Below are 19,317 nucleotides of genomic sequence, written 5' to 3' on the forward strand. Positions count from 1 at the left end.
ACATTATTTAAGAAAGTGACCAGAGATGCATAGGACATTCACAGGACTTAAATAGAGTCAACAATGAAAAGTAATATGGCGACGTACACGTACAAGTATGAAAGAAATGACTGCGTTGAAACGGAATTAATACATAAATATGTTCGGCAGTAAATAAATACGTCGATATAATACAGTGCAATACGACACGATACGCCTGAATGTCACAATGAGCATACGCGAAGCCATATCCTCAGCACACAACGTTTAATAAGACATGATCTCTTTTGTACTCTATGAGAAGATGATAACTTTGAATCTAGCGACGGCGTATTGAAAAGATAACATTCTTCACTATAATCAGATACCCCTCGCCAGAGTAAGTACAGAGCACAGCAAGGCACAGAAACGGAATCACAATCATAATGATGGATGCCCAGAAGTTCAGGAACACATTGAAACTTCTCAACCACGGAAGCTTCACCAAGATGAGAAAGTGTTCAGTGGACTAGCACAGAGGCTGTGCAAAGAACTTATTTCTATCGATAGAAGATTAGTAGACGCAGGCATGTAGTGTAAAGATATATGTTGTGATTCACTATATGCAAAATGTAGTGGATAAAAGTGAAATTGCTAAGTGAATTGCAATCATTTACATACTCGTCTATGGTGTATGTACAAAGTTACGCTGATATCCGATCACGTCTTCTAGGCCTTTCACGCCTTTTGTCAATTGGTCCCACGTGAACGACTGTTATCAGCGTAATCATCATTATTACTCGCCATTTGATAACCATTTCTGGACCAAGACCTCCTACGGACTTTTCACACGTCGCAGATTTCTGTTGGGTACACCCAGGTTTTACTGTATATTTTCTAATACCATCCACTCACTTTCCATCGGTTGCTCACCTCGCTATTTTGTTGTGTCTTAGAACCCAACAAATAACTCTCCGGATGCGTCTGTCATGCATTCCCCTGCATACATGTCCTGGCTACAATCTTACCATGTCAGTTACAAATTACGTCTTCTGTTCCAGTCTGTTCCGCACCGATTTGTCTGTTTTCCGTCTTGCACAGTAAACGCCAGCCTGTATCTATCCATTGCTACCTTACCAGACTTTTAGGATTATAATTCTTTCTTTCACTGCCTTAAATCGAACGCGGTAGTGCACATTTGTTATAAATTTATAAATTTCCGTTTCACACACATAGGCTAGTTTCTTTTGTACAAAGGTTTCTCCCTTATTGTGTCATACTCAAATTAGTTACCATGGAAAGCATATTTTATAAAAGAGTGTAACAACCATATACTTAATGTTCAGGAGAGAACTGCGTTATGGGAAGAACGTCATTCATCATGATTCAAATATTTGAGCACAAACTTAAAGTGTGATGATGGAGTCGAGTTCGACACTGAAACTGGAACTGATTTTCTTGCAACTAATGCAGAGCCAGTGAGAACTTTGAAATTTCAGGGGCTACAAAGACAATCAGTACACGTCAGCTTTAAATTCAGCAAAGGTTATGTACTGTATACTCAACAACGCTGTATATTGCAGACTGTGCTCAAAATGTCGATCATCGCATTCAGTACACATATAACAACTTAGCAAAAACTTCTGAAGCACTCTACCAGGTACAAAAGGCATCGCACGAGTCTCGTTAGACGCAGTAAGTATCCTAAGGAGATGTGTTTCTTCTCCGGGAACTGCTGCCATGTTCACGAGGATTTTGATACCCACCCACCCACTCCAAAAATCATCAACAGGCGTAAGGTTAGATAAAGAGAATGCGGCGTTGGGATTTGTGGCTTGGGTACGTCAAGTATTTGGACTGAAAAGGGTGTAGGTGCTTCGAACAGCTGCATTCAGTATAATCTCTTGGCTCAACTTAAAGAGTGGATGTGAGCAAAGAGCAAATGATGATAATAAATATAAGTGAATCTGCTCAACATTATGTAGTATATATGAAAGGTTTGCCGTGTAAAGGATACATTAGAAAAGCGATGGCACCAGTTATTGAGTTTCAGCTCACACTTAAAATACTTAATTAGTCAGTTAATTACTGACATACTTTCCTATCAGTTAAAGCAGTCACAGTTTGCCAAATTGATGAGTGTAGCAGGCCGTGAGTGCTGCTGCTCGTACCATTGTCTGATAAGTATAGTGACATTGAAAAGTTTTAATTTACATCCAACCTTAACTAGTGGTAGTGAAATTGATTCGTATTTCGTACTGTAAATGCTTATACAGTAAGACGTGTTACGTGATCGGGCTGAGGACCTTCGGATAATTTACGTTACCATTCCTGAATCATCTTTTCTATGACAGAAAATACATATCATGATACCACACGTGAGAAATGTGCAGGAGACTACACTGATTATAGAGACATCTCTAAATATTTGGTTACGATTAAGAATAAATCAAATTACCAGAATGCACACGTACCAACAACTATCTCAACCGAAGGAACAGATGAAAATAGATAGTAAAGAACGTCCCCCCTGAGAAATCTTTTGTCTGTCTGTTAACAACGATTAGTAGTTCCCTTTTAAATATCGAAGCAATTATCAAAAATTATTTAATTACATGATTCATTTACGTCTTTACTTATATATCAGACTACGTTTTCTTATCTTAAATTTGCACAGATTAACCTTACTATGACTTAGAGGACAAAAGTATTTTTAAAAAGTATCGTTTTTTTTTACTTCATGTTTTATTGTCCTTGCTGACACTGAAATTCGAAAGCTGTCGCTGGCTGCGGATTATCTCCTCGTCTGTAATTTTGTCTTCCAAAGCTGTATGTCGAAGAGTGTATCAGGTCCTTCAGTTAGTGTGCCAGTTTTCTAATCACCCTCCCTCCTACTATTTCTTCGGTCCTTATAGCATACCTACATCATGTTGATGTTTGGTTTGTGGGGCGCTCAACTGCGCGGTCGTCAGCTCCCGTACAATGTCCCAACTTTTCACACTCCATTTTTCTTACACGGTTCAAACTAGCCACCAACATGAATGATGATGATGATGATGATGTGACGAGTACAACACAAACACCCAGTCCCTGGGTAGAGAAAATTCCCAACCCAGCCCAGAATCGAATCCAGGACCCAGTGGTCTACAGGCGGCAACGCTAGCCATTAGACCACGAGCTGCGGACGCATATCTACATGATATTGGACAGTGAGTCTGGATTTGGCATGTTTGTTGTTTAGGGTGGTCTGATGCCCTTCCTGTCAGCACTGGTCCCACACCCGCTGCACCACCGATCACTCTCCCAGTGCACATGACGGAAATTGTGGACCTCAAAGGTTCCCAACGGTTCGCATCTGGAATTAGCCACGCGAAAGTGTGAAAATGTGTTCGAAATGTTTGCAAATCGTGTAAATAAGGCGCAGATGGGGTGCCAGTGCGGTGTTCGCCCAGTCGGCTGTGGGAAACTGCCAAAATAGCACATCCAAGCTGGTCAGCAACCACGCCTTTTGTTAACCTACCGGGCGGATTCGATATAGGGTATGGTACACCTTCCAAATCACGAAAATCCCGTGCTACCGCGTTTGGCTGCGCTAACGGGTAATTAATTCAACCTGTATGTAGCAGAAAAGGTAAATATGAGTATGACAGGCAGAGAGAGGAATAACTGATACTTTAGTAAACAGCGCTGTCCAGGAAGGGTAGAATTCATATTACCATCGAACCGCCATTCTTAAGAATTTTCTGTTTTCCCTTAGTTCAAAATGGTTCAAATCGCTCTCAGCACTATGGGACCTATCTGAGGTCATCAAAATGGTTCAAATGGCTCTGAGCACTATGGGACTCAACTGCTGAGGTCATTAGTCCCCTAGAACTTAGAACTAGTTAAACCTAACTAACCTACGGACACCACAAACATCCATGCCCGAGGCAGGATTCGAACCTGCGACCGTAGCGGTCTCGCGGTTCCAGACTGCAGCGCCTTTAACCGCACGGCCACTTCGACCGGCGAGGTCATCAACCCCCTAGAACTTAGAACTACTTAAACCTTGTAACCTCCCCACAAATAACCTAAATATAATTATATAATAACCTCTCAATAGTAATATATAAATTCACATTCAGTGTAACTACCAAAGAGTTTATTATTCCGTAACCTACCAATAATACAATGTGACTAATCTCTCAATAAAATTGTGGCTCACTTATAACCTTTCAGTAGTTGAAGGTGAATATAAGCTATTAAATTTTGGACGTCAGCAGTGCTGCGTCATGGACCTGAAAATTCATTCTGAATAAATTGAAAATTCTTGCCTCAATAAGGGCGCCGGATAACGCATATACATCTGTTCCTACAAGAAATTTTTCTAGCACAGCCCAGTGCAATGCTGGCCGTAAGATTTGTCACGTATAAAAGGAAACAAATGATTTTTTTACAATAATCGGGATGACCATGGATTGGAGAAATAAGTAAATTCTTTAAATTGAGATCTGCCAGGAAGTTTCATATCAGCGCACACTCCGCTGCAGAGTGAAAATCTCATTCTGGAAACATCCCCCAGGCTGTGGCTAAGCCATGTCTCCGCAGTATCCTTTCTTTCAGGAGTGCTAGTTCTGCAAGGTTCGCAGGAGAGCTTCTGTAAAGTTTGGAAGGTAGGAGACGAGGTAGTGGCAGAAGCAACGCTGTGAGTACCGGTCGTGACTCGTGCTTCGGTAGCTCAGTTGGCAGTCTGCCTTCGGCAGTGACACAGTGCGGACCGTGTTGCCTGCCGGCCGCGCTGTGGTGCGCGCGCCTGCTTGTTTACGCCGGAGCAGCTTCGCGTGTGCGGTGTTGTGAGTTTAGAACGAGATGGCACACTCGTACAGAAAAACGACTTTGAAGTTCAGTTTTGCGAACGACTATACACGACCAAAGGCACACGAGATTGAACGTTTCTTCAGAGAAGACGTAAAAATCGATCCACAGGAAATCGTGGGAATCAATTTATCGCTCGTTTCAAGCGTCGTCTATGTCAAGCTTGTTGACGAGGCTGCTTGCGAAAGACTTCTACAACGATCACCGAACGGGTATCGTTTCTGTCATGCCGACGGGAATGTTGGTGCGGTTACAGTCGATCACGCGGGATGGGGATCCGCACTATACGAGTCTTCGAACTTCCGTTTGAGGTCCCGTCTGAACTTGTTACCGACGCCTTTCGACCATATGGTACAGTTCTATCCCATGTGGCAGAAAAATGGACGAGTTTTACCACGTACCCCGTTTTAAATGGGGTGAGACAAATACGGATAGAACTGCGCAAGCACGTCCCCTCTTATTTGTACATAGGAGGTTGTCGAGCGATTATAATCTATGATGGGCAACCTCGCACTTGCTCGGGGTGCGGGAAAGAAGGTCACGTCCGCTCGGAATGCCTCCAGCGACGTTTAGTGCAAACTCCACGGGATGACGTTCAGGCGCCACAACCGACGACTGTCTTACCGTTGACCTTTGTGGAAGCCCTGAGAGGCGACGTGAGGGAGACTTCCGATGGGCACCAGCAGCTGCCCCCTATAGAGAACATGGACGCCAACGGGATGGAACTCCGACCACCGGTTCCACCACAGCAGACACAGGACACCACAGAAGAGATGCAGCTGACGGCCGCTCCAGGCTCATCCGTGGTGGCTGCCAGTGCTTCCACCGAGAGCGTGATAGGCCAGGCCCAAGACGGAGGATACGCAACCCCAACAGCCGATGCGGAAGCAAGGCAACGGAAACAGCGTTCGCCGAAGAGAAGAAAGAAGCGTCGACTGACTTCTGCTGACGATAGCCATAGTCCCGAGGGGACAGTGGACGACAACGACAGTATCGACCTAAGACCAGTGGATTCAACAGATACCGAGATGACGATGCAGGAACTACAAAGCGACGATAACTTGAACTCTCCTTCTGGTAACCGGAAGGCGGAAGTGGAGATGACAACTGTCCAACATCAGAGCGATGACAACGTTACCTCCCATCCTTCGACCAGTTCCGGAAATATGCTGGGGGACTGGGCGCAAGAAATGGACCAACAGGAACAGGATGAAAATCCGAACGCGACGATTGAGGACAGTCCTGGCCAGAGGCCGGGAGGGGTCGGGAAATGTTGACCAACTTAGTGTGTTGAGGAGCGCCGGGGGTGCAGATAGACGCTTAATGACACCGCCCTACAACTGATGAACACAAGCCAGGCGTACCGCATTGCCACGATAAACATTAATGGCATACGGACACCGCTTAAAATTCAAATGCTGAAAGATATGTTACGCGCTGCGGACGTGGATATTGTACTCCTACAAGACGTGCGTTTCACATCGCCGCCAGAGTTCTACGGTTACGAGGCACATTATTCAGTGCACGATGAAAGTGGATGCGGTGTGGCGATTCTCACCAGGGAAGGAATAGGAGTGGAGGACGTCAGGTCTCTCCCTTCGGCACGCGGCATAGCGATCACTGTCGACGGCGTTCGTTTCATCAATTTATACGCACCATCTGGCTCCACAAAACGAAGAGAAAGGGCGACTTTTTACACCGAAGAGATAGCACCGTTGTTCGCTGGACGCTTTGAAAACTATATAGTGGGCGGCGACTTTAACTGTGTCGTCGACAAAAAGGACCAAGTACCTCATTATGTGCCATGCATGGAACTGCGTGCGTTGATTACCGAAATGGCGCTTCTGGATACCTGGGAACTGCAGCATGGTGACAGATCGGGTTATACGTTTGTCACGGGACACTCGGCGAGTAGACTTGATAGAGTGTACGTGACACGCGCTCTACGGACGACGATACTGGATGCCGAAATCTGGCCAGCGGCTTTTACGGATCATATGGCGTACGTCTGTACGATTTCACTAACGCGTCAGAAGATATGGCGGAGTAAAGGTCACTGGAAAATGAATTGTGCACTTTTACGTGACACTGAATGTCACCGGTCGATAGAGGCGGCCTGGGAGACCTGCGTTCGCCGCCAACGAGCATACACCTCGGTTCTCCAGTGGTGGATTAAATGCGCAAAACCAACGTTACGGCGAACGTTGATACGATACGGGCAGGACAAATCGCAGTGGAATCGCACAACGGCTGATTTTTATTTTAGAGCCCTGAGGGAGCTGATGACCCAACAACCATCGCCGGAAAGGCACACGGCCATGCGCAGGATAAAAGCCAAGTTATTACAGCTGACGAGACTAAGAATGGAAGGTATAATGGTCCGGGCGAGACTGGCGGACACAGTTGCTGCCGAAACCCCCTCCATGCACCACGTGGTACGTGAACGCCAACGACGACGCAGGACTTTGATCAGGGAACTAATCTCTGAAACTGGCCAGCAAGTTGTGCACCAGCGTGATATTGCGCATGTGTTTACCGACTATTTCCGCCAGTTATATGGACCTGTACATGTGAACCACGAGACACTACATGATGTCATCTCGGAAATGCCAGATAGAGGACCACCACTGGATGCAGAGACTTTCATCACAGCGATAACAGAGGACGAGCTGACAGACGCAATTGCCAGGGGGGCTCCGAACAAGTCCCCAGGACAGGACGGCTTCCCAATTGAATTTTACCGCGCCTTTGCATACCTCATGGGACGGACCTGGATTCAGATGTACAACGAACTCCTGTTACCGCAGACTGAGATACCTGCCGAATTCACGGAGGGTATCATCATCCCAATACCCAAACCACGCGGTGGCAGAAATCCAGGAGATTATAGACCACTCACTCTCTTGAACTGCGACTATAAGATTTTCGCCCGCATCCTTGGGGCTCGCCTGCGGACTTCACTTTCTGATAGACTCCTCATAGATCAAACTTGCCTCGGCGGTAAGAGCAACGTACATACGGCGCTCAGTGACTACCGAGATATCATCGCGTTAGCAGCGGCATGCCGAGTGCGTGGGGCACTCGTCGCTATTGACTTCGATCATGCATTCGACAGAGTGGATCATACCTTTTTGCATGCGGTGATGGGCCGATTGGGAATCCCACAGGCCTTCATCCTAGTGATCATGCGACTGTTACACGGCGTACGATCCAAGGTCTCGGTGAATGGGCGGGGCACTGATTACATCGTTATTTCAAGGTCAGTTCGTCAAGGTTGCCCCCTTTCGATATTTTTGAATGCAATGGCTTTGGAACCCTGTCTATATGGTCTCCGAAGACGGTTGGAGGGAGTGCCGTTGCCACAACTGACCTTTCATTGCCGCGCTTATGCTGACGATATGATGCTGGTGGCACGGACAGGCGAAGAAGTACGTACGGCGTTGGCATGGATACAGCGATATGGGATGGCGGCAGGAAGCGTGCTTAATCTACAAAAAACACGCTGCATGAATGTCGGCCGAGGATTACAACCGGGGGAGGAAGGCCCGCTCATCTTGGTTAAGACCATAAAATGCCTAGGTATTACGTTCCACACGGATGTGCAGCGGACAGCAGCGGATAACTACCGACGCATATTGAAGCTGATGCGGACAATGGTGCTGTTACAGAAATTAAGAGCGTTGGATATGATTCAGAGGGTGACCTATGTTAACGTATACCTAGCACCGAGACTCACTCACGTAGCGCATGTCCTGCCTTTAACGCGCACAATGGCATCACGGATACAAGCAACTTTCGGAACCTACGTGAGTGTGGGACACCTGTTTAAGATCCGATACACAACGCTTACGCTACCACCTGGAGAGGGTGGACTTGGTCTAGTGAACGTATATGAAAAGGCACGGGCGTTATTCGTCAGTACGATTTTCCGACAGTGGCGCGGTCAATTTCGCAATATCTCGGGTGCGTTGGCCGACGTACTAGCGCCCACTTCAATGCTGCCCCCAGTCGATGTGGGCCGTATTTCACCGAAGCTGTCACATTTCAAGTCTTTTTTTTTGGAGCTTAGCTATGTCAGAGATTTCTTCCCAACAACACGACTACCGACGACGCGAGACGTATACCAACTCTTACTGCGCCGGTGCCCCAGGAATACCCTGGAAAAGAAGTACCCAGACAAGAACTGGCGACAGATATGGCGCGTTATACGGAACGTTTACCTCCCAACGTCGGTACGCTCAACATGGTATGTGGTGATAAATAGGAAGTTCGCAACGAATCAACGGCGGCACGCGATTCATTTGGCAGACACTCCACTATGTTTAGGCTGCGCAACAGTGGACACTGATGAACATCGTTTAACATGTAGTGGGACGGCTCCAGTGTGGCACTTGGAACAACAGATATTGGCGTTCCTGTTACGCTCCGCCCCTCACACAATTTCATCAGACACGCTTTTTTTCCCCCAAGAATATTATTTCCCGGTCGAAAAAACCAATGCAGTGACATGGGTGCGGGGAATGGTGGTGGGCTACGTGTATAACGAATCGGAAAAGGACAAAATTGATTTTTGGCATTTTCTCCTGGATGGACACACGAAGCTGCAACAGCATAAGAAATATAGACAAGACTTCGCTAATTACTTGCGACTTACATTTACCGACCCGCCGGCCAGATGGGGTGTGACGGGTGAGAGATGAGATAGACGAAGAAGCCGAGATAGATATCGATCACACTTACGGACCCTTAGTTCATTTCGAGAAGACGACCCAGTCTTACACCAACGTCTGGAGAACGAGTCGATAGATGGCTCTCTTGCTCTATCGAACGTCGGGTCGTGAGCAGGTGTCGCCCCCGACACGAATTTCATTTCATTGCTACAGGAGCATGTTTCTTTTGTATTTGTACTATCCGCAATGTCTTCATGTCTTTCATTTGGGAATTTTCAGTTTTATTCATTTCATTAATTAATTAATTTTCTAAGTAGCCACTATTTGTCAACATATGGACTTTGTAGACACTATTATGCGATAGTACAACAACATGTATGTCAGCAAAGGTGGTAAGCCTGGCATAGGAAAAAAAAAGAAAAAGGTGGATAGAAAAAAAAAAAATAAGTTGGTAGAGCACTTGCCCGCGGAAGGCAAAGGTCCCGAGTTCGAGTCTCGGTCGGGCACACAGTTTTAATCTGACAGGAAGTTTCATATCAGCGCACATTCTGCTGCAGAGTGAAAATCTCATTCTGGATTGTCAAAGTTAATTTTTATAAGAATCATTATTATTAAGAGATTCGTTAAAAGCATTTACATGGGGCTTGACATAACAATACTACATATGCGCGAGACTGCTTTTACCTTATACTACAATGCTCAGGCTCTGCCATCGCTCTCCACGACCGGCCCAGCCAACTCCACACACACGATTGCTCGCTAGCTACTACTTACTCCTACTGACAAACAGTTCCTACTGCATACAACACTGCTCTCTGGTCTGAGATTCTCTTATAGCTTACATATCGCAGGCAGCGCATGAGCAGTCCATCGAAATTACATCTGCTCGAGTGCGCTAGCAACAAATTCCTCGGTCATGGACCTCTTACAAACTAACTAACCTAAGGACATCACACACATCCACGCCCGAGGCAGGATTCGAACCTGCAACCGTAGAAGCAGCGCGGTTCCGGACTGAAGCGCCTAGAACCGCTCGGTCACATCGGCCGGCTTTTCCCTTAGTCTCACGTGGTGAATTCTACAGACGATGTTTCAATAGAGCAATCTTTGTGTGGTTACACTTCATTTTCCAGATTATGAGGTGCTCTGTATGTGACCATATCGATGCTTGTTCGTAGGAAATCAAATTGTGAAATAATAATAGCACATCGAAGTGTTTTATATGTGTTCCGAGTGATTTCTTAATGAACAGAGTCCAGAAAACAAAGATAATCTATCTTTGAATTTTTGTTGCTCTTTAGTCTCAATTATGTGTAATTAAAAACCGCAATCACACTTGAGAGAAAGAGACCTGCAAACATAAGTGCTTGATATTGGCCATTAATGAATTATAATTACAGTCATTGATTATCGGTCAGAGGACAGCGATATCGGTACAAACATTAGATATAAATGTGTGGCACGTCTAGCGCAGTCTATAGTCGCCGCGATGTTGCGAGTCCTCCTCTTGGTCCTGTCTCTGATGTACTGCGGAACTGCCGCGCCCAGAGCGCTCGGGGTACGGACCAGAGGTGGTGGCCGAATAATCGGGGGAACCCCCGCCGACATCGCCGACTACCCGTGGATGGCCTCCTTCCAGAGAGTGGGTTGGCACTACTGCGGGGCTTCCATCATCAGCAGTAACTGGGTGCTGACAGCTGGCCACTGCCTGCAGGGGCTGAACATCGCCATAGTTTCTGTCAGAGCAGGCACGTCGATCCGCGAGAGCGGTGGTGTCGTCCTCATGGCTTCGAGCGGTGCTGTGCACGAATCCTTCTCCACGTTAACAGCCGACTATGATATTGGGGTTATACAGGTGAGTTCACGAGGAGTGGGGATCTGTCGAGTTCACTCATATGTGGGAGAACAGGAACTCTGTTTCGGACGTACGTATGTCTCAAATGAACTTTTTATTTTTATTTTATCGATTAACCTTTCGTTCATTACAAACTAGGCTTGATACGGTAGCCATAATCTCAAGCAATCTTTCACAGAATAATGCGTAGCCGCACAGCGTCCAGTTTGTAAAACAAACGTATCACTGGGTAACTACGATATTTTTCATGAAGCTAAAAGGCAATTTTATGGTGCTGACTTCAGTGGAAGTGCGTAAAATATTCAGTCACATGCAGTTTTGACACAAATGGATAATGTCTGTGAGATAAGAAAAATGGAGCTATGTAATCATCAAAATAACGCCAGTATTGTTTTGTGATGTTCTATAATCTGACTTCAACAAAAATTTGTTTTATTTCTTAGTGTAATTCAGTATGGGGCACTGGACACAGAAAAACTGGCCAAACCGAGCCGTTAAAGTTCGAGGGAATCACGTACTGGCAAGGTACACATACTGTGCCGAGGGGCGACCTGTATGGATTTAGATAAAGAACACATATTGTTGCAGTATGATCGATTTCAACAGTCTTATGTTGCTGTCGTATGACATTACGCAATTTTTTAACAAGGCCACATGTCAGGAGAGGGCAAAGTAAGACTGTTAAAAGTAGTCATTTTGGAACAATAAGAGTGACTACACTGCGATCGCGGTATACGAGGTGCATTCTTCATTTCCGAATGTACTGTTCGAGTGTTTTATAACCCTAAAAATACTCCTGCCACCCCTTCACATAGCATATGAAATTACGAAGTAAAGTATTAAAGCGCAACTGAAAGATGATGAGACTTTCCAGTATGTGATACGTAGGTTTCCGAGGCTGCCACAAGTCAAGCTGAAAGAAGTTTTCTGCAAATCTGGCATTCGAAATTTACCGAAGGACAGATCATTTGAAGATACAACTCAAAACATATCGTTTATCAACAAGTTTCTTGACAACATTAAAGGTCATATTATTGGACAATGGTAAGAACAACTTTATTACTTCGAAGTAATGGGCGCCTCTGTCAGTTTGAAACTGCACTTCGTGGATTCCTACGCCAGCTACTCTCCTGAAAATGTGACCAAGGACGTTTCGATTTAGCATTTAGCATGGTTCAAGTCTTTGGATGTTGGACGACACCATTTTTCTAACTTGCACCTTCACTGCGACAATAGACCTTCCTCTCATATTCATTAATGACATCCTCGAAATGAGGTTTTAATGGAGTCCCCCCTCTTTGGTTTCCATGTTGTAACAACATTTGGCTACCATAGGGAACGCGTCCCTCTTATTATGTGTGGTGAGAAGTATGTCGAATCTATGTTGGTTCATATAGAAGCGGAATTCCCATTATCCGCTGCAAGATACCGATTTCCAAAGCATTGAGAGGAGATGCTGAAAGGAGCTGTTATAGCAAGCAATAGCTGGTCACTTTTTCACCTGTGACTCCATGCATCACGTTCAGGTGTGTTTGTGGCATTTTGAATGGATTGTGATCCTAGGTGTAATGGTTAATCGGTGATGTTTGCTTTACTGTCGTCCATTCAGGATTCATGGAACAATTGAGGAACCATGTTCTTTATTCGTGGACAGGGAATGTTCGGTCCCGTCCATGTTAAGAATGTAATGTCATGATTTAACAATTGTAGCCTGACGATGTGACTTCTAAACTACGAGGCCGGTTCTTAAATAAATTATTTACAATAGCAGCCGAGAGAATGTCATTCAATATGTCTGCTTCGGTTGTCCCCCAAATAAGACAATGTGTACTCGTGGATTCATACACATTGCGTTGTGAATAAATGATGTCGCAGTGTCCGGGCGACGAGTTTTTTCAACAAAACTAGCCGTCAGTGTTTACTTGTTTTATTATTCAGGGCACCGTGCAGGGTATGGACGTGTATATATGTAACGAGTGACAACATTTCGGTTGGAAAGTACGCAGTTCCTAGCTCTTCTCCCTCCTCCTCTCCCGCCGCGGTGGTCGAGCAGTTCTAGGCACTTCGGGCCGGAACCACGCGACTACTACGGTCGCAGGTTGGAATCCTGCCTCGGGTATGGGTGTGTGTGATGTCCTTAAGTTAGTTAGGTGTAAGTAGTTCTAAGTTCTAGGGGACTGATGACCTCAGATGTTAAGTCCCACAGTGCTCAGAGCCATTCGAACCAACCCTTCTCTTCCGCCTTGCCCAAAACCCACCCAGTATTTACTGCCGCCGCTGTCTGAACGTCATTTTACTTTTCCGGATATTAACTATGGTTCAATGCAGTCGTTATCTCTCCTTCAGGTGGATGGATCTTTCCCCATCGGCAGTAACGTGGACATCGTTGACCTCCCGGCTCAAGGCTACGACCCACCGGGAGGCCTCGCTGTTACCGTTACCGGCTGGGGCAGCACAGCAAACGTAGGTCCCTCGGCCTCCTCCCTGTTGAAGGTCGACATCAGCGTCATCGACCGCGCCAGCTGCGTGGCCAGGTTTGAAGCTACAGATCGTATGATCTGCGCCGGCGAGGCCGGCAAGAGCACCTGCAGCGGAGACTCGGGTGGTCCGCTGGTTAGCGGCACCACGCAAGTCGGCATCGTCTCCTGGGGCAGGGACAACTGCGAGACCGACGGTGGCGTATACGCTAACGTCGGAAACCTCCGCTCCTGGATCACAACCGCTGCTGGCGTCTAACTCACTGTGCTACAGTAACCTGGGAACACACAATATTGTCGTAAATTCAATCTGTCGTCACAAACACTCACCGTCTATTACTATCACGATTGCCTACACGCTAGCCTGCTACTGAGCAGAAAACGTTTTCATATTTATATTTCTCTTCTAGACCAAGATTTTATAAATGCATAATCTCACAGCGATATAAATCAACAAAATTTTCTCGAGCTTCCATCCACAACATGGGTCTCGATCGGGTTATCTTCCTTCAGGAAGTGTTCAAAGAATTGTAACTGATGCCCGAACAACAGGGAACTGACATGCATCGATTCTAGAAAGAGGCATTGATAATGGCTAGGTACTAGCCGAAATTTGGATTTGTCGAATAAACCTACTCAAAAAATTACGACTGATTGCTGTGCTCTATAATGTATATATATGCGTCTAGATACCCACGATCTTTCTCTTATTTGACAACTTGGCATGGCTGGAAGCTAAAGAATATTTTATGAGTATTTACACTGTCAAGTTCCAACATTGACTATATCATATGAAGCTATTTGTGCCAGCAATAAATCGCATAGATTTTTGAACATAAAATACCAAGAAATAACAATGATTTATTGGCAATATATGCTTTTCGATTTGTATAGATATTAAGAAGAAAGATAACTGTTAGCAACATATTGTCATATAATCACACTGTAGGAAACTGTGTATGATAATCTTATTCCATAAATAAAGTTGTGGTTTTAGTTACACATGGAATCATAGCAAGCAAATTAAAACACCACGATTCGATTAAAAGAGCAAATACGTTAAAAGATTTCGATGAAAGAATAGAGTCTGGCACAGTGAGTGCTGATTTCGAGATAGAAAAATAGCTGTTCACATAGTGTGTAATGTTGAATAGAATCACAAACGGGAGTATGATTTGTGACGAGTCAATTGTCCTTTGATGTTCATACCTTCTTGCAGTTTTGGAACTACTCGTTGTTCCTTATCCTCATCTTTACCATAAAAATGATGCATGTATTAGTTATCAAGTGCCATTTCAAGCTCTTCCATTAAATTCCTGTAGTACCATTTTACAATCTGTTTCATATGTGTCAATTCTTTTTTACATTCTAGACTGAATGATTATCTTATTTTAAGTGGCTAGACGATTTTAATTCTTTATTATTATGAAATAATCTGTTTCTTTTGGGGAGTACAAAATAAATCACAATAAAATATTATAGCGCCTTTATTAAAACTGGTAAACGCTTAAGTAATTATTCTGAGATGTATCAGAGTACCCTCTGTTGATAGGAAATGTTCAAAGTGCTTGCAACATGAAATGTTACCTTTCAGAGCATGGCTTAACCAGAATCAAACACTAGAAAGCAGTAAGCCGGGGTTTTCAGTACGCATCATTCGCTACAGGACAAACCTTGTTAACATTAAAAAAACACTATTAATATACCAAGAACGGCAATTTCTAAGATCAGCAACATTTACTTTCAACTGCAACTGACAAGAGAACAGAGGTTTGGATGCCAACAACAGCTTTAAAATGATACAGGGCCTTTTGTCAAATTGTAGTATTTATACACAAGGTCATAAACAATCATGACCATATATTATGACCATTTAAACCATAGACTGTATACATAACAAAGGTGACAGACGGAGAAAACAATAATGGGCACAAATAAGTTATATTCAGTTTTCCATTACTTTTGAGAAGAACATTACAAATTTGCTACACTGGGCTTACTTAACATTTAAGTAACCACGAAGCTAAGGCGCAAATGCCTGAATTTTACAATTAAAAAAAATAAATAAAAAATGCCCAGACTAGACAATTCCTCTATACCTCCAACGAAAAAAAAAAAAAAAATACTGGGCTGTAGCTAACCTTAGAATTCAATAATCGGACAAACAAATTTCTGTTTGGCGCTGTAGCGTTTTCTCTCTCTGTTGGTTTTTCTTTGAAAAAAGAAAACCTTCAGTATCTAGGAACTCCACCCCATGCAAGATAGGTCTCAATTAAGAAAGAGCAGCCTTAACATGCGGCACAGATAAATACCTTGATCACGTGATTTAAGCCACCCAATGAAGATCATATGCTTTTCCTCTTACAAGGTTGACTTGTAGCATCAAACACAATAAATAGAACCCAACAGGACATGACCTTAAAAAATAAGGAATAAATAAAAACAATCTATTCGCATATAGGTACCATGTGTACGAAACACGGTCAACTGCCGCCAAGCCAAGCAAGAGGTCCCTAAAGCCAGTGTCATTATAGCCCCCGACAGTAAGAGAAACTGACGCGAGCTGGTACATTAAACAAACTATAAACCAAATGAATGAGGAGTAGCTTCCCATAACAATTATAAAGAACTGGGCCAAATTTAAAAACGTTTTACAGTGTTAAGACAAGAGTTACCAAAATGGTATAGAATATCTGGCGCCTAGGCCCTTACAATGACAGAAATAGCAGATATAAGAAAGACCTACTAGATTGCAGTTATGAAAGTTAGTGAGTGGAGACCATCACTGACCAAATAGGTCTTTGGAATGAGGAAACCGGCAGTTACACGAAACAATTAACACATTAAAATTAAATAGCTTGGCGAGTGGTATCATCCTTGGCGAAGGTGAGGCTTTTAGATGCAGAAATTCGAAGGCACTAAGGGCGACGACTACCATAAGCCGACACGGCAAACAGTCCGTGACGCTCGAATAGACTAAAGGCGTACTAGGACCACCACTGCACGCTCAATACTGCTGTAGTTACAACGCTTAGAACTATGGGTGTAACAGAAGATGGTGGAATAGAAAGATAATTCAAGAAGTACTGTTGACTACGGACTAAGAAATCTCAGAATCCAGATATTGGTAACACAAATCAGTTTCTCTTCGATTTACATAATCACCGTAAACTAGACGGACGAGGCAGTGATACTATTACACAGCTGAACCAATCATGCTCACTTTTAAAAGTTCGAGCTAGCCTTTCAGAGAAGATATGGGTTTCCACAGCCTAAATTCACACTTATAGAACTAGCGTCAATGGGACTTAATTTCGCGGCCACGCCGGCCGCAGTGGCCGAGCGGTTCTAGGCGCTACAGTCTGGAACCGTGCGACTGCTACGGTCCCAGGTTCGAATCCTGCTTCGGGCATGGATGTGTGTGATGTCCTTAGGTTAGTTAGGTTTAAGTAGTTCTAAGTTCTAGGGGACTGATGACCTCAGAAGATGAGTCCCATAGTGCTCAGAGCCATTTGAACGATTCGCGGCCACGAACCACCTACCGAGCGCGACTAGATTAACACATGGCAAATTAATCAGTTCCGGAAGACTTGAGTGAGTTCCGCACTAAGAAAGCCGTTGTATACACACGAATTCCTCACTGCACAAAGTCTATATGCCTCGCTACAAATTCGTGTCATGTGACCCCATTGACACCGATAGAGGAGGACTTCAGAGCCCCAGATCACCACTCCACCTGACAAGGCCTCCCTTACCCAGGAACGCCATCACCACCACGCCCCCTAGATAAACAGTGCACCCTTTACTGCTGCTGCACGCTCATGCGGACGAGGCGGACTAATTGTAAGATGGTAGGGAACCACCATGGCTCAACCTCCCCCACAAAAACTACAAATACGGGAAGACGGGTGGCTCCATTCTTTTTTTGGCTATAGCATTAATTAATTATTCTTGATCTGGCTTACGTGAGCCCTCTAGAATCTGCATGTGCTGAGATTCTGCGGACGAAGATTAACACAACTTAATATCTGAGTGATCTCACAGGGACTGAGGAGCCAATTTACTGGCGTAACACACCTCCACTTTCAAATCTTAGTTGGGATTTCACAGAAAAACTATGTGCCCTACTTTACCTTTAAACGCCTTTCGACAACGAACACAAGATCTCGCTAATTTCTAGTAGGAGTGCCGGACGTTACGTGTCGCCCTCCTTCAAGTCGTTCAAATAATTTCCAGACTAAGCTGCTCCGTAAAAAAGCCATTAATAGATCTTAAGTTAGCTATAGGGGAATTCATTTGATAAGCAAAAACACACCAAAAAAGTTATGCACCGCCAGGGTTCCGAAAGTTCTGGAACCTGCATAGAAAACTGGAATAGAGATCAACACAAACATCATTTCCGTCGTTTCTATTGCTCACGAAAACCACACATTACATGTTGTGTCACCACACAGCGAGACCTTCAGAGGTGGTGGTCCAGATTGATGTACAGCCGTGGACAAAACGAGCGAGACCCCTCGCCTTTTCGTTATGCTGATCCGCGTGGCTTTAAAGTCTGCTACACAGCATAACAGGCAAGGCGAGGAAGTGCTACAAACATACCATGCACAGACGTGAAATTGACAAACTATCTGAACTTTTTTAGGCTATTTTCAATAATTCGTAAGAGTATATTAATGCTGATTAGTGTGTTAAATATAACACGTAAATATAAGACAGAACTTAAAGAAGTAACGCTGATTGGTATGAACTTTACCAATAAAAATGAATTTCAAATTATCGAGATAACATAACTGTTTTAGTAAGACAAAAAACCCCCCAGATCGTTAGGAATTAGCAAAATATTATCCGCATTCGGTCGCGAAACGGTCTGAGTCAACGTTCAGACCGGTCATACTGGATTACCGTTGCTAACCTACCATGAAAGTGTGCAAATTTAGCAATGCGTGAAGATTCATAACGAAATTCGGTTAAAAATCATTCAGTGCTACACTTAAGTCAATTCCATTAATTACAGAAGCGGAAAAAGTGGGCAGTAACATGCATGAAATTCTACAAGAGTGTCATATTGACATTCACAGGGCGCCAGTACAGAATAAACGTAACGATAAAACTTATTGGGGGCGCGATAATTTCTTAAAATTGCTTTACTGATATTGTACCTGCCTCCATCGAGACCTTCCTTTCACTACGCTAGCAGACAACCCAGGCAAACAGCCCTCTATTATTACCCCAGACATGAATAAGCCGGCAATTTCGCAATGAAAATGGCTAAATGATCTGCAGTTACTGTTGCATAGAGCTTTGTGGACTCAAAAACATGAATTTTCTTCCTTTATGTCACCGCTTATGTGACAATCATTCGGGATGTTTATCTAAATAACAAAATACTGTTGTTAGAGTGTAAATTTAGTAGGATAATTCTGCACCATCCCAGGAAATAATCGGCTACATAGGTGCCAAACGTATTCTGCACTGATTCGAAATCTCCACTAATCGCGCC

At 44.3% G+C, this 19,317-nt stretch overlaps 1 protein-coding gene across 1 annotated transcript; it reads left to right on the forward strand.

Annotated features, from left to right (window-relative positions):
* The first annotated feature begins 10,971 nt into the window (after positions 1 to 10,971).
* LOC124616510 (trypsin alpha-like) lies at positions 10,972 to 14,073 on the forward strand. Its single transcript, XM_047144823.1, has 2 exons — positions 10,972 to 11,337; positions 13,684 to 14,073. The coding sequence occupies exons 1-2, from the start codon at positions 10,972 to 10,974 to the stop codon at positions 14,071 to 14,073; spliced, it is 756 nt and encodes a 251-aa protein (XP_047000779.1).
* The last annotated feature ends 5,244 nt before the right edge of the window (positions 14,074 to 19,317 follow it).

Source organism: Schistocerca americana, chromosome 5 (assembly GCF_021461395.2).
Source record: "Schistocerca americana isolate TAMUIC-IGC-003095 chromosome 5, iqSchAmer2.1, whole genome shotgun sequence".
Lineage (NCBI taxonomy): Eukaryota > Metazoa > Arthropoda > Insecta > Orthoptera > Acrididae > Schistocerca > Schistocerca americana.